At 34.0% G+C, this 15,747-nt stretch overlaps 1 protein-coding gene across 7 annotated transcripts in view; it reads right to left on the bottom strand.

The window, feature by feature from the left end:
* ROCK2 (Rho associated coiled-coil containing protein kinase 2) overlaps positions 1 to 15,747 on the bottom strand; it is an 88,878-nt gene that overhangs the window by 8,663 nt on the left and 64,468 nt on the right. For 4 of the 7 annotated variants that reach the window (XM_036335317.1, XM_036335320.1, XM_036335318.1 and 1 more), the window contains exons 19-33: positions 12,766 to 12,926; positions 12,211 to 12,395; positions 10,685 to 10,754; positions 9,994 to 10,097; positions 9,655 to 9,841; positions 8,226 to 8,319; positions 8,038 to 8,132; positions 7,065 to 7,244; positions 6,718 to 6,886; positions 6,187 to 6,363; positions 4,237 to 4,307; positions 3,227 to 3,315; positions 2,706 to 2,784; positions 1,081 to 1,342; positions 786 to 999 (exon numbers count right to left, since the gene is read on the bottom strand). In XM_036335317.1, coding sequence (XP_036191210.1) covers positions 786 to 999; positions 1,081 to 1,342; positions 2,706 to 2,784; positions 3,227 to 3,315; positions 4,237 to 4,307; positions 6,187 to 6,363; positions 6,718 to 6,886; positions 7,065 to 7,244; positions 8,038 to 8,132; positions 8,226 to 8,319; positions 9,655 to 9,841; positions 9,994 to 10,097; positions 10,685 to 10,754; positions 12,211 to 12,395; positions 12,766 to 12,926 — 2,137 coding nt within the window. Of the gene's footprint in view, positions 1 to 612; positions 685 to 785; positions 1,000 to 1,080; positions 1,343 to 2,705; positions 2,785 to 3,226; positions 3,316 to 4,236; positions 4,308 to 6,186; positions 6,364 to 6,717; positions 6,887 to 7,064; positions 7,245 to 8,037; positions 8,133 to 8,225; positions 8,320 to 9,654; positions 9,842 to 9,993; positions 10,098 to 10,684; positions 10,755 to 12,210; positions 12,396 to 12,765; positions 12,927 to 15,747 lie in introns of all 7 variants that reach the window. The other 3 variants (XR_004971937.1, XM_036335319.1, XM_036335322.1) reach the window with 2 other exon arrangements.

Raw genomic sequence — 15,747 nt, 5'->3', positions numbered from 1 at the left:
TAGGGAACAAAGAGGGTACCTGAAATTAGACACCTGATCTAAGTATAGCCTTTAGCTAACCAACTCTTCATGTTCATTTTAATAAATAGCAACATTATCAATGCTGTATCTAGTAAGACAAGACATGGCTTATTCTGAATAAAGAACTACATTACTATACTGTCGCCATATAAAAGTGGTTCCCCCAAAATATTTTTGTGCATTAATGATCCTCTCTGAACTTACGCCATATTCCCAACTCCACCTCAATACAAGGAATGTCCACTTCACCCATGTTAATATCTGCATTTTAAAGCTGATCTATATTGCCCTTTAAATAAAAGACACATTATTGTTTTAAACTTAAATTTGAATTAAGATTTCAGTCCTACCTCCCAAGTCATCTAATATGAAAGAGGTTTAGGAGTTTGCAATATCAAACACGATGTGCGTGCCTGACACTTGGAGCTGGGTGCGCATCCTGCCTACTAAAGCATGAAGTTGGTCAATGTGCTTATCCACCCCTAGAATGCTATGATTATAGACCTAAACATGGCAAAAAATTAGCCCTTCAAATATTTTTGGTTGAGTGTAATATATGTGATTTAGTAAATAAATTTATATTACATTCACCTCAATCAATGAATGAGACATGCATGCTTAAATAGTTTCAAAGATTTGGTATTCCATAATTCATTAAAATATCTAGGAAAATAAAACTGTAATTAGAAAAATTTGTAGTTTGAATATGAATAGTAAAATATTTCTAAAAATATTTTCATCTTTACCACATTTTTAGCTATTACCTTGGTTTATTCGGGGCAAGCTGTCGACTTGGCCGTCTAATAGACTGGTTCTGTTGTATCTTCATTGAAGTTCTAGGAGATGACCGTGCAAAAGGGTCTGGAGCTGGAGGCTTTTTAGGTATCTTTTTCACCAACCGACTAACCCACTTTTGCTGCTCTTCTGTAGAGTTTGCTAATACCAACAGATTCTTTGCCGTTGAAATATCATAGTAGACTACAAAAATATTTGAAAAAATTAATGTGTTTAAAATGATATGAACATAAATATTGATGGAGCGAGTAGTTTACTATTTACCTTTGCAAGGTGCTATAATCTCTTCCTTTTTGTCCATGTGGTCTTTATGACATTTAATATGGCAGCGACGGCATTCCAAAGCAGGAGGAGGTTTGAACATATGCCACAATGGCTTCATACAAGCCTCACAGTTGGTTGGAAAATGATAGAGAGTAGGAATAAATTCATGTCCTTTGTGGCAAATATAATTTGACTTTTCTCCCACTGGCTCCACTGGAAATTCTTGTTCCTTCTTACTTTCTCCTTCATTGGCATACAGAATCTATAAATACCAAAAAGCACAATGAGTGATTTCTAAACAAAAGCTATTTTTTAAATAGTAACAATTCTTATAGCATAAATAAAATGAAATTAACCTAAATTATTCAATAAGAAGAAAATGCACCTGATGTTCTAACATCAGTAGATTCTATCTCATCAAGAGCTTATAGGAGAAAAGTCATTATATAGTCGCTTTGGTTAATTTCAAAAGAATCATTCCTGTTCAAATGGCGCCTCTTTTTTTCTCCATGATATCTTACTATGTTCAGCAGTCTTAGCAGAACAGTCTTAGCAGAACAGGCTAGCAAGGTAAATTTGCACGTGATGGGTGTTAGAAAGTTTTTCTGGGAGGGAGTATTCAAAATAATCGCCTGAAGAGATGTGGCAATTATATGACTTGATGCTTTTATGATTTTCAAAAATAGACAACTGGTGATAATTGTAAACACAGCTATAACTGAAAAGACTTGTGTTTGGAGAGTTAAGGAAGAAAAAAAGGAAAAGATATATGATATACTCCAAATAAACATGATAAGCACCAGAAAATAATTTCCCCATAGTACACCAAACATAATGGCTTTTACACAGAAGGAGCTCATCAATAACTAACTGGTGGTCTAAATTTTTTTTTAAGAAATTTTAATTTTGTTGTTGTTAATCCTCACCCGAGGATATTTTTCTATTGATTTTTAGGGAGAGTGGAAGAGAGAGGAAAAGACAGAGAGAAACATCGATGTGAAAGAAACACACATTGACTGGTTGCCTCCTGCGCGTGCCCTGACCAGGGCCCAGGCTGAAGAGGAGACTGCCACCAAGGTACGTGCCCTTGACTAGAATCAAACCCAGGACCCATTGGTCCACAGGCTGATGCTCTATCCACTGAGCAAAACTGGCTAAGGCTGGTCTGACTAATTTTAAAAAGGAAGTAGTAAAAAGAAGAATTAGGCTTCACTTTAAATCAGAAGGAAAGGGCTACTGGGTTCACATTTTAACTTCACAAGCAACTTTTTTCACTTCCTAGAGAGCTGAGCATAAAACCATCAACAGAAGAGGAAAGTTTATGCTTAAAAAAATGTCATAAGCAACCTTGAACAAAAGAATAGCAAAGGCCAGAAACATGATATAAATACACTACAGACTTTAAAATGTAAAATGGAGAAATGAAGATATATCCAAATAGAATAGGCATGAAAATCACAAAAGAATGAACCATCTTTAAATGGAACTAAAATTTAAAGGTAATTTGAAGATAGCCCAAGAATAAGAAAAATCGTTATGTTATGTCACTCTTAGAATCTCTAAAGGTGAAAGAAAACAAAAAACAAAAAACAAACCATCCAAAAACGAAATAAAACTATGTTTACCTGAAATATCCTTGGAATTTCTTTAGCATCTGCTCTATATACATCTGTCTGTGTAACTGGTCGGACATGAAACAACTTGCTGTAAAAGATTTTTAATAAAGAAATAAACTATTAGCAAAAGGTGAAATTACATTAGTTATCCTATACTAGTCAGAAATTAAAACTGACTACTTTGACCCATGCTAGAAGGTCAGAAAGAATATCTTGCTAATTCTATTACATCAATCACTCCTTGAGACTTGGAGAAAATTTTAGTAAGTCATAAAACTTTCTAATTCATTTCAGAAAACAACTAGTAAAGACCCATGAAATAAAAATGTCTTAGCTAACTTATATCTCAGATGTCCATCTACATGAAGCAAATATACGAAAATGTAACAACAGTCCAGCAGCAGCTATACTATATGAGTAAATAGACATACCAGGTGACCAATACATGCATTAATTTGACAAAAAATGTCATGTTACTCTCTTATACTTTAAAAAATGAAGTTCCTAAATATTCTAATAAAAACACTTACTCTATATCTAAAACCATGTATGGATTAGAATGTTCTTTATCTTGTTCACTGTCATAGAAAAGAATCTTCTTACTGCTTACGATCACATACTGTTAAAAAGAGGAAGGGAAGAAATTAAACAATGTTTAAAATTGATATGTATCTTATTTTCTTTGAAAATAAATTCTCTATCAGCAATAAAAATCATATAAAAAACCTAAGTTAAATAACTAAAAAAGTTCTTAATATACCCTTAGAAAAGTTTTCCCTAAGATAATGAGAAATTCTGTTTGTATATAACTTAAATAAGCAAGTTGAAAATGAACTCAAATATTTTTTTGGACTGGTTCAGCTTAAGATCCAATAACATAGGTTGCCAACCTATAGCTATGGTTTGAATGTTTATGTTCCCCCCAAGTTCATATGTTAAATCCTAACTCCTAATGGGATGATATGAGGAGGAGGGGCCTCTGGAGAAGTGACTAGGTCATGAGAGCAAAGTCCTCATGAATGCGATTAATGGAGTTCCAGAGAGGACCCAGCCTTTTCTACCACGCGAGGACACAACGGGAATTGTGCAACCTGAGAGAAGGACTTTACCAGAACCCAAACAGGCCAGCACTCTGGACTTCCAGCCTCCAGAACTGTGAGAAATAAGTTTCTGTTTTTCATAAGCTACCGAGTTGCAGTATATAAGCCTCAATGAAGTAAGACACCTCAAAGACGAACACAACATCAATACTCATAGTAACAGAGGAAAATAAATAAATGGGTCTTTCTGTCATATCCAGATTTGTTTCCCACCAAAACTTATTTTATTATTAACAATATATTAATGATAAAAGTTATTTTTTACAAAGATATATAAAACCATGTCATTCCAGATCAGACAGTGCAAAAAAGTTTTATGTGTCTGAATGTTTTAGTTATATTACTTATATGTTCTTTATACCTACAAAAGTGAAATGACTGTATGTAGCTAAACCAACCAAAAGCAAAGCAAAAGAACCACAATGAAAAGTAACAATTACCTTTCTAACCCATCCAAACTTCTTAGTGTTGTTTCTCACAGGTAATGAAAGCCATCCCTCTAATCTTGATTCTATAAATACACATAGGAGGATAAATATAACAATTCTAAGAAAATGAGAAATTTAACAATATTTTAATATTAAAGTCACAAAACAAATCAATTATATCCTTCAGAATTTACCATTGCTCATTATCTAGGATATAATAACAATGCGGGATCAGTAAAAGCAAGTTATGCAATGCAAAACAAAATCCAGGTTATATCACATTGGAAATATATATCCTATAGTTTATAAAGTCAAATGCCCTGCTGATTAAATGCATGCATTTGCACAGTTCAGCAGAAAAGCTGCAAAGAAGAGAAGCAGCTCTTTATTCTCACTATACACCTGTATTAGAACCCTTGGTTTTTCCTTTGGAAGGAGGCCTCATTATAGATTTACTGCACATTTTCTTCGAAGAAAAAACATTTTTAAAAATATATTTTATTGATTTTTTACAGAGAGGAAGGAGAGGGATAGAGAGTTAGAAACATCAATGGGACAGAAACATCGATCAGCTGCTTCCTGAACACCCCCTACTGGGGATGTGCCAGCAACCAAGGTACAGGCCCTTGACCAGAATCGAACCTGGGACCCTTGAGTCCGCAGGCCGACGCTCTATCCACTGAGCCAAACTGGTTAGGGCAAAGAAGAGAAAACATTTTAAGGGAGTAATTGCATGTTCAGAGAAAATTAACTTTTAGAATGGCTATAATAAAATTATGTAAATTACAGATTAAAATTGATTAATGCATAGCAATATAACCACATGATTTCTAAATTCCAAAATATCAAAATCAATAAAATTCTAGTAAAGACTGAATCCTTATAATTTGTTCTACTGGCATTTGATCAGCATCTTTCAATAAAATAATTAAGTGAAATAAGCATTTTTGGATATTACTCTATTAATAAAAGTAGCTATCACTTGTTTAACAGCTACTACATGTCTGAATCCGTGCTAGATGCTTTACCTAAACTTTCTTAACTCTTACCCCCCATAGAAAGGTCACACAGGGACTCCAGCGCCTATATACTCTCGGACATCAACACCCTTCCAAACTGTCTGAACAGAAGGAAACGCTGTCATTAAAAAAGAGCCCACGTGCTCGACTGTCTGGACATGGTCCTATGCCAGCTTAAGGCACTAAGTCAGGTGACATCTAACACTGTGCATAAGACTGAAATAATTTTATTGCTAAGCTCTAAAACAACTTCAGCAGGATCACTTATGATTTATATTATATACCTGGGAAATGTGGTGACAATGTAAGTAACTATAGTTATTTTACTTTGAATTCAACTAATAAGAGACTAAATTTTACCTGACATTCAACTGCTCATATATTAATTTCCTGTGGCATTTACATTACATGTTTTTGTATCCCGACTAACTTTGTGTTAAACATAATTTCATGTATTTTTCTATCCTGTTTCTTCATTTAAACGATAAGAGCAAGGATCAGGTCAAATTGTCTTATACTCTCTTTTAAGGCCAGGCAAAATGTTGCCTAGGCAAGCACTTGATAAAAACCCAAACGCGATCTCTGAGACAGTCTACATGCTTTTTCAGTACTGTCACTCTTGATATGAAGCCTTGAAAAGAGTTTCTTCTTGGTTGAAAATGGCTGAAACAGGCAGTGAAACCACATGCCCTTAAATGATACGAAGTACTGTCTCATTTTTTGTAAGCTGACTAAATAAGTCTATCAATTGTCACAGCAATGCCAAGTGCAAATGCCCCCCAAAACAAACTCTTTGTCCATGCAGGAGTCCCTTTTTTAACTGGGACTAGAGCAATTTGTTAGAGTTAGTGAATATTAGTTAATGTTACAAAAGTTTTCCACAAGGACTAAAATTAAGGGTAGTCAGAAAAACCTCAAAGGTGAAAGATTTTCAGGCTATCACCTGTATCATTAGGTTCCGATGAAATAGGTAAGTAAGGCAAAGATTCTTCTTCTGAGTCAGAACCAGAGTCAAGAAGCACATGAGAGCTGGAAGGTTTAGTGGCAATATTGAGAGAGGTAGAGGAACGTTGGTAGGTGAATGACATGGATTCCATAGTGTGTGATTGAGTGATATGAACTAAACACGCAACATAAAAAAAGTAAGAATGCAGAAAAGAGTTAAGAGAAAATAAAATGAAAGTTTAAAGAGAGCTGCCTATAATATGTAATGAGCTAATTTAAATATCTAAATATGTGAAACTTTTTTTGCATTTTTAATGAAGGATGTTGTCAAAGATCACTAAAGTAAAATAAGTTAAAACTGTTGTTTGAATCCCTACTCCAAGGAGTAGGTTTCTGCCTTAAAGAAATGACAAACACTTTTCCTCAAGAACAAAGTCAGTCACAGGGTTTAAATAATCAACAGGTTTATATTTAAGACAAAAGGCTTTTAATGAAAATAAAGATAGGGCTGAAAACAAGTTTGTTGTACCTGGAAATCCATCATCTGCCTCAGCATCCCCTGGTCCACTGCCTGTACTGGAACTGTCCATGCCCATATGTAAGGCCTGGAGCTGTGACCGCAGCTGCTCAATGTCACTGTCTTTACTGTCCAGTGTCATCTGCAGTTCAATGCGAATCTGGCTCTCTTCAGCTATTTGCTATGAGGAATTAAATTGTATCAAATTAACTGGATGCCATACATCTCATAATGTTGCTTCTTAGTCCAGTAATTATTAATATAAATGTTCTATAATCAATAAAATATATACAGACATGAAAGCAATTCTACTTCTTTAAAAAGAAGTCTTTAAACTAGAATTCCAAAGGTATCCTTACAGCCTGCATCTCATTCAGTTCTTTCTGATACTTGATCATCTGCTGGGTCAATTTTTCACGTTCCGATTTCAGCTCCATATGTAGCTTTCTATTCTCCTTCTCTTTTCTCCGCACATCTGTGTCACTACCACGCTTGATAGGTTCTTTTCGATTCATGATCTCAGCCAACTTATTCACAGCCTTAAAAACATAAAAATAAAAATATATAAACAAAAAATACATTACATTGGTGGTTTCGTGGTAACTTACCAATAGCAAGTTACATAGCCACTAATGATCTCCTTCCCTATACACAGGGCCACAAAGAAACACCTTACAGATTAGGAAACACACCTCCTTTCATTACTCGTTATCCTTCCCCAACCTCTATTCTACTAGTTTTTCATTCCTGTTTTCAGAGAACTGTGATTTAAAATGCTTATAGGTCTGATCTGATGTCACTTTCTTCCACTTTGAGTTTTTGGTTTTAAGACAGACTTTTACTAGGCAGATCTTCTTTGATCTGGAAGAGAATTTTGCAGTTGTACTCCATTAATAAATTACATGTCCAAGCACAGGGCAAAACATGTGGGACTCAAAAGTATTGGTGCTGTCTACACCACCATGAGAGTTGACAGAAGGATGGTCAATATCACAGGTACCTTTTTCAGAATGACCTTTTTTAGGCTGTCAGCAAATGGTCATTCTTTAAAGTTTCTTAAAAAGCAGAAAAAAACTTATCAGATTATAATAAAAAATTAGGAGGGAATGTGATTCCACATGGAAAAATTAACAAAAACTTTAATAAATATTGAACTAAACAATGTTAATCAAACCTAACTTCTATTACCTTGGCAAAAGTCAGATAACTGGGACTGTTCATAAATACTGATACATTCACTGACAGCTACAGCCAATGTGTAATGCCAGAAGTCAAATAGAAAAGACAAACTAAAAACATTTCAAAGTCCTATTTAGAGTTTATTACACATACTTGCGTTTTGAGTGTTCTCTCTGTTAATAACTGCTTCTCAAATTGTGCTTTAATAGCTGCTGCACTTATCTCTTCATCTTTCAACCTTGACAGTTCTGAAACACAGAAAAATGTCACCATTATATTATAACTAAGCCACTGACCACCATTAGGTATATTTAAAATTAACATTCTTTGTTAATACATACGTTCTTGGGCATCTTTCAATTTGTTATTTAATTCTTCTTTCTCATTTGCAAGATTGGCAACATCACTAGTTAATGTCCTATTAGTTTCTTCAAGCTAAGGAATTAAAAATTTAAGTTATCAAGCAAGAATTCAAAATGAAAATATCCTAGACTGTTACTAAAACTCCTGTTTTTCTAAGTACATCTATCTCTAAACTTCCTGTCTTTGCACTACCTTACCAAACTTCACTTTTGAAGAAAATTTAAACCATAATATACTTCATATACACCCCAGGAAGCCAAAAAAATGCCCTCTTCTTAAATATCCTCAGCAGTATTTTTAGTGAGAAAAAACTTAATAAACTAAAAACAAGCGCAAATACTGTAACAAAGCTCTGCATTGCACCGTGCAGAATAAACAAAAGTTAAAACTGCAGTACTTCTTTCAGAACATTATTTTAAAACAGAACATAAAATTTTACTAAAGAAGTTGATGTCCTTTTGTATTCTCGCCGAATTCTATTCTTCCTGAAGGAATTCTCACTGTGAACTGTGTGTTCATCCTTCATTCATGATCGTGCACTTTCATTATATATACATGAAATAATATATAGTGGATTTTCATGTGATTTTAAATTGTCCATAAATAGCACCATGCTGTATTTATCTTTCTGTACCTACTTTCACTTGATATTATATTTAGTTGTTGATACAGAGACCTAATTAATTCATTTTAACTGACAGAGTTGCATATTCTATCACATTTCATCCATCCACTCATTCCTCTATTGATAAGACATTTGAATTTTTGCTATTACAAATATACCTACTGCTATGAGTATTGTGCCTGAATTCCTCTAGCACATTTATCTTAATGTTGACTTTCTTTGGATAATATAAATATTTAAAATTTACTGCCTTAACCGGTTTGGCTCAGTGGATAGAGCGTTGGCCTGTGGACTCAAGGGTCCCAGGTTTGACTCCCGTCAAGGGCATGTACCTTGGCTGCGGGCACATCCCCAGTAGGGGGCGTGCAGGAGGCAGCTGATGGATGTTTCTCTCTCATCGATGTTTCTAACTCTTTATCCCTCTCCCTTCGTCTCTGTAAAAAATCAATAAAATGTATTTTTTTAAAAATTACTGGAAACTGCCATACTATTTATAATCCTCTTCTATGCCATACTAAATCTACACTCCCCATAGCAGTAAATACAAATGCCATTTTCCAAACATCCTTCAAACATTTAAAATTAATCAAGGTACTTAATTTCTGCCAGTGTGATGGGTGGAAAAAACACTAGAAAGCAGCCAGTTAAGTGGATCGAAAATCTCGTAGCCAGCATGTACAATGTTTCATTTGGATTTATGTTATTTTACTAGACCTTGTAAGGAAGATTTATGATATAGTAATTTAATTATAATAAAAAAATGAACCAAGAATTTTACTTACAGATGCAATTGTAGCATCTTTTTCACTGAGTTCCTGTTTATGCCGAGCCATCATCTCTTTGATCTCCAGCTCTTTCATGATTTTCTCTTTTTCCAAATCAGAATACTGTTCTTCAGCAATTGAACGAGCCAGCTGCTCAGAATCTGCTTTGGTCAAGGTGATCTCCAGTTGAGCAGCCAATGAGTCCCTACATTTTAGAGACATAGCATCTTCAATTTTCACTCTGAAGTCAAAGTTTACGTCTAATTCTTCATCAACAACTTTTATTTGGAGTATAGTAGGCACTCTTCTAGGGGCAGGGCATGTGGTTATGAACAAGAGACAGGACCCTGTCCTTACCTTTCATCCTGTAATTCCTGTTTCTTCTGCTGTAATTCTTTACAAAGTTTGGTCTTTTCTTCACACTCTTCTTTAAGTTCCCTCACCTGTGTTTTATAGAGAGTCTAAACAGCAAAATATAATAGACATATATCATCATCATCAAGAATCGTTCTACATTCAAAAAACTACCCAGACAAAAAGTTGATACATACAAATATATTAATAACACTGAGAAATGTTGAGCCCCCTGAGCAAATTATAGTTTAATATGCTTTTTGATTTCGTATAATCAACCAATTAACCAATAAAGTTCAGCTAATAATTTAGAAGTGTGATTTTCAACAGAATATCATACTGAGATTTCTCATTAAATGATGTAGACTGATAGGGATGAAGAGGCAAAAAAATATTACTAAAACAAGAAATTTTGTTGGCTTAAATCAATGAAACAGAGGTGACATACACTATTTCATATTTTAAAACTGAGCTCAAAAAAGTACAAATGTTAAAATGACAATTTTATTTCTTTCACAGTCTTCCTCTAAAAGCAATGCTTTTAATCAACTTCATAAAGTATGGGCATGTGCTTAGAACTATTTTTCTAACAATGATAACAGAAACTATTCTAAAGGCAAGAATCATTCTCCTGGCTCTGCAGCAAAAATATTTTTTGTTCAATAATTTTTTAATGAATGTGCCTGGAACTTACTGAGAAATACTGTTCTGCTTCAAGCTGATCTTGGAGCTCTTTCATTTGCCCATCTGCATCTTGACGTTCTCTGTGGTAACATTAAGTCAAATGTTTAAATAAGTTATACACATATTAAGTCAGTGACTCTTCAAATGTGTTCTGGGGAAACCCTGGAAGTCCCTGAGACCCTTTCAGACAATCCTGGAAGTCATCATTTTCATAACACTAATAAATAAGCATCATTGTGTTTGTTTTCTTAATCCTCACCCAAGCATATTTTTCCATTGACTCTTTTTTTAGAATGGAAGGGAGGGGGAGAGAGAGAAACATCGACGTGAGATGGTCACATGGATTATCTCCCACACGTGCCCAACCAGGGCTGCAATCGAGATACAAGCCCTTGACTGGAACTGAACCCAGGACCCTTCAGTTCGAGGACCAAAGCTCTATCCACTGAGCCAAACCAGCTCGGGCTCGTTGGTGTGTCTTCTTTTTAACTCCCATTCCCTCGCTAGCTGTACACGGACTTTTCTTGAGGGTAAAAGATATCATGATGTCAGCACTCCAACAGCTAATGAAATGTATGCTTTTATGTTTTAAAATGGTTTTAATTTCTAAGAAAAAAAATCATTAGATGTAACTCATATAAAATAAACATTCTTTGGCCCTCAATAATTTTTAAGAGTATAAAGGGGTTCTAAGACCAAATAGTGCTATATTAAACCAGTAACACAAAATTACATATTTTCATACATGCACTGTTAATCAGCCACTTATGCCAACCAAGTTTTAGAATTAAAAGAGCACCCCCAAATTGGTTATCTTATGAGTTAAGAAGTGACTGGGAGAGGGCCTAAGTGGACATTAGGAGTACAGGGTTTTATAGCTAAATGTGATGGTAAATGCAAAGATTTGTAAACACTTTACAAAAACGCAGTAAGTTCTACACTTATTTGTGTACTTTTTCTGTTTGTATGTTAATTTTCAATAAAGAAATAAAGTTAAATAAAAAATTAAATTAAAAGCAAGCCTAATTCTAGGCTTATTAAAAATAAATTATAATTTTTCAAAAACATATCTTAATGTTTTCTAGCTTCTAATAAATAGGGCACTAGAGTATATCCTTAAAAAAAGCTTTAAAAATTTACATGGTATTTCCTTAACAGTGAAACATTTCCAAGTCCTAGGTACTAAGGGACAAACAAAGAATACATGGGAAGTAAGCTTGAGAGACAGTCCCAAGAGGAATCTTAAGAGCATGGGGTGAAATCCCAGACGTTTTCTTCCGCTCCAATACCACCACTCCCTGTGTCACTGCATCACAATAAGGTGGTAGTACAACACTGCTGGGGAAGCAAATATACTAGTAATCTTCTTAAAGAACGATAGTGGCACTCTACACACCACTTATACAACAACAAGAAAAAACATGGTCAAGAAAATACAATGGTCCAAAAGAATCCTCAGATAAACCAAAATTAAGGGAATTTACATGTGGATAGTTGTGCATATTAGTAAAACTTTGTCTCAAACAATTAACTTACTTTCGAAGTTCAGCATTCTGTTTTTCCAAGTTCATTTTCATTTCCATGAGATGATTATTCTCTTGTTTTAACTGCTTTTCTGACATTTTTAGTGTGTTAACTTGCTGTGTTTGCATCTTCAAGTCATTTTGTGTGAGGCAGCGCTTTTGAGTTTCCTGCTCTATTTTTAATGTCAAGTTTCTAACCTAAAAAAATAAATTGTGTAGTTGGTATGTAAGTAAATTATTTTGATTTTTCTTATCAATAAGTTTGCAGCATAGATGATGATCCAAAACAGATTTTTGCCCTCAGGCAGTGAATTCATTTCACAGTAAAATATTTCTGATAATGTTTTAAAAAATAAAATATGGCTTTTACATTAAAAATAACTTTACAGTTTTAAAAATTATTATTTGTTTAGTATATTATCCAAATTCAGTAAAATTTAAAGGTTATAAAATGTTATTTTATAGGAAAAATATTTTACATTATGAAATCATCATTGTTCCTTTACAAATAAGCCTAGTTTACTATTAATTCATTAAATAATATATTATTTATTAAAAACATACTTACATCTTCATTAAGCACATCTTTCTGTTTAAGGAGTTCATTTACTTTCTGCTGTGACTGTTTCAGGTCACAGTCTAATATGGAGCATTTTTTCTCAGCTTCCAGCAGCAGGTTCTCCACTTTCTGTTTTAAAGTCCTTTCCTCCAAGAGCTTTTTTTCCATTTCTATTGCCACAAAATAAACATAACCATGAATTTATAAACAAAAGAAGCATATCAAATACATAATGTAGTGCTAATAAAAATGATAGTAAATGATGCTTCTTAAAAATATTTTTAGACTGAGAAACAGCGATCAGGCTATCAATCCCCAGAAGGGAAGTAGGGGAGGGCGTGGGTAAGGGGAAGAGATCAACCGAAGGACTTGTATACATGTATATAAGCCAAACCAATGGACATGGACAACAGCGGGATGGGAGCGTGAGTGTGCGGGGTGGGGGGGGGGGGAAGGTTGGGGGTTAATGGGGGGGGGATGAGGACACATTTGTAATACCTTAACTAATAATAATAATAATAATAAAAATATTTTTAAATCCTCAGTTTAGTATTTTCATCACTCCTGTTAACGTATTTGAAATGTCAACAATTTCATGCTTGAAAATTAGGTATTTCATTTACAGGATATAAAAATTTACCACATTCTGGAATTTTATATGTGTTCTAATGGAAATAAAATAATTCTACCTTTATTTATGGTTCTAAAAGATACTGATATCTTTTAGCCCTGGCTGGGTGGCTCGGTTGGTTGGAGCGTCATCCCATACACCAAAAGGTTGCAGTTTTGATTCCCGGTCAGGGCACATACTTAGGAGGGCATATACTTAGGTTTCTTTCAGGGTTCCATTCCCAGTTGGGGCAATCAATGTTTTTCTCTTGAGAACATCTGTTTCGTGTTCTCTCTCTCTCTGTCTCTGTTTCTTTCTAAAAAAAATAAAAATCAATAAACATATCCTCGGGGGAGGATACAAAAAGATACTTATATCTTTTAAATAAAGATTTTCCCCCTGCTATTCTGTGCCCCTCAGTGTTACTTGTCTTATCTTCAGACATTAAGGTAGAGTCTATTACCTCTATGGCTCTTTCCATACTAGCATATTACCAGGCAGAGGATAACAACTACGTTTTAGGGAGGTGGTCAAGGACAGGGCTCTGGAACCAAACTCTTGGAGTTTAAACCCTGGCCCGGACACTTTCTAATTATTTCACTGGTCAAGTTAATTAACCTCTCTGAGGCTCAGTGTCCTTATGTCTAGAATGGTGATAATACCTACCCTCACAGGGACATTATACAGATTTTTAGTTAATGTATGTATAGCACTTAAATGCTGCCTGAACTATGGCAAACACTTAATAAGTGCTCACTATTTAAAAAGAGTTTCTAATAACTTAAGGAAATGTTCATAATTATTTTTTAAAAGAAAAAAGAAAAACTATACAAAATTGAGAAAATATAAAAGTATAACATTGATTACTACGACTATGATTAATCTTTACTTACTTTTTTATACTTGAAAATCTGTTCAAATCCAACTAGGTTCCTCTGCTCCTTCATATCTAATGCTGAACATCTAATTATCATTTACTATAAAGTTATGTTAAGTAAAAATTAAACCTTTGAATGTTCAGTTTTTAATGAACTGTCTTCAAAAGTGTGGAAAATGAAATTATTCTTCACATGCTATTAATAGCTAGCATTTCTAAGCACTTTTCATGTATCACTGAACTTGGTTTTCACAACAACCTAATACTTTAATTGCCCCTTTGTAGGAAACAAGGCACAGATAGTTATGTAACCAGACAAAGTCACATAGCTAGTAATTCATTGATGGTGAAGGCATATTCTTAATCAACGGAGGCAATGATCTGCAGTGAGAAGATCCAAGGCTTTAGAGCCAGGTTTGATCACCACCTATAACATTTACGTTTTGTGCACTCCTTCAAATACTAACGTCATCATGTATCTTATGTTAGTGTTATAACAAGGAGTTTGAAAAAAAATGGCAGGTATTATTATACTGAATTTCTTTTCATCAGTTTAGAGAATAACCTATGAATGAATATACACATTTTAAAAAAACAATCACCCTAATGTAGACAGAGAAAAAATAAAAAGAGGCGTAAGTGATACGTGGATTTGTTGAGGTGATGAAAAGACAGATTCCATACCTTGTTTTGGGTGCTAGTCACACATTGTGCACTACAAATGTAAAAAAATGTTTGCATTTTATTGCACCAAATTATACTCCAAAAGAAATTCCTATCTGTCTTCTAGGCCACAGACAGAAAAAGAGCCATTTCATCTCTTATCATCCTGAATTAGTGCCTTAAAGTAATATCAACCAAAAAATCTCCACCATGAATACATTAAATAATTATAAGCCTATTTTTTGCTAAGTTATTCATAAATGTTATATTTCAATATGAAATAAAGTTTCTATTAAGAGTTTTATGAATCTTTCATAAGAATATTGATTTCCTTTGTAACTGCAAATCCATCATAATTATAAACACAGTTTGGAAAACAAGTAATTAGCTTAAAACAATTCCAAGATACAAGCTGGTTTATGAAAAAGTTAATTTTGTTAATTTTACCCTATATTCATTAGTATTGTAAGGTTTTGACCAAATCTAACTAATACCTTCATCATGCCAGAGCTCAAAATACTTAGTGAGCTTCTATTCTAGTTAGTTCAGCTATTATTTTAAAATCTTTATCTTGAAGAAAGTGGCAAGAAACATAAGCCGATGGAATGTTAAACTAAGTATTAAAAAAAAGCATATCCCCCCAAATCTGAGAACTTCACATTCTGCATTCCTGTCATTTCCGATATCATGAAAATAGTAATTTCTCTTTAATCTAGTAATTTTTGGGGGCCTTCCTGTCTTAGAAATTATTGCTAAAGGGGAAGGTGGAGTTATATATGTAAAGCTTCCCTAATAGTGTTTCTCCTCCAGTATTTGGCAATGAAATATAAACAAATATTTT

Source organism: Myotis myotis, unplaced genomic scaffold (assembly GCF_014108235.1).
Source record: "Myotis myotis isolate mMyoMyo1 unplaced genomic scaffold, mMyoMyo1.p scaffold_m19_p_14, whole genome shotgun sequence".
NCBI classification, from domain to species: Eukaryota; Metazoa; Chordata; class Mammalia; order Chiroptera; family Vespertilionidae; genus Myotis; species Myotis myotis.
Note: the sequence above shows the minus strand (reverse complement) of the source record. Positions and strands in the feature narration are given on the sequence as shown.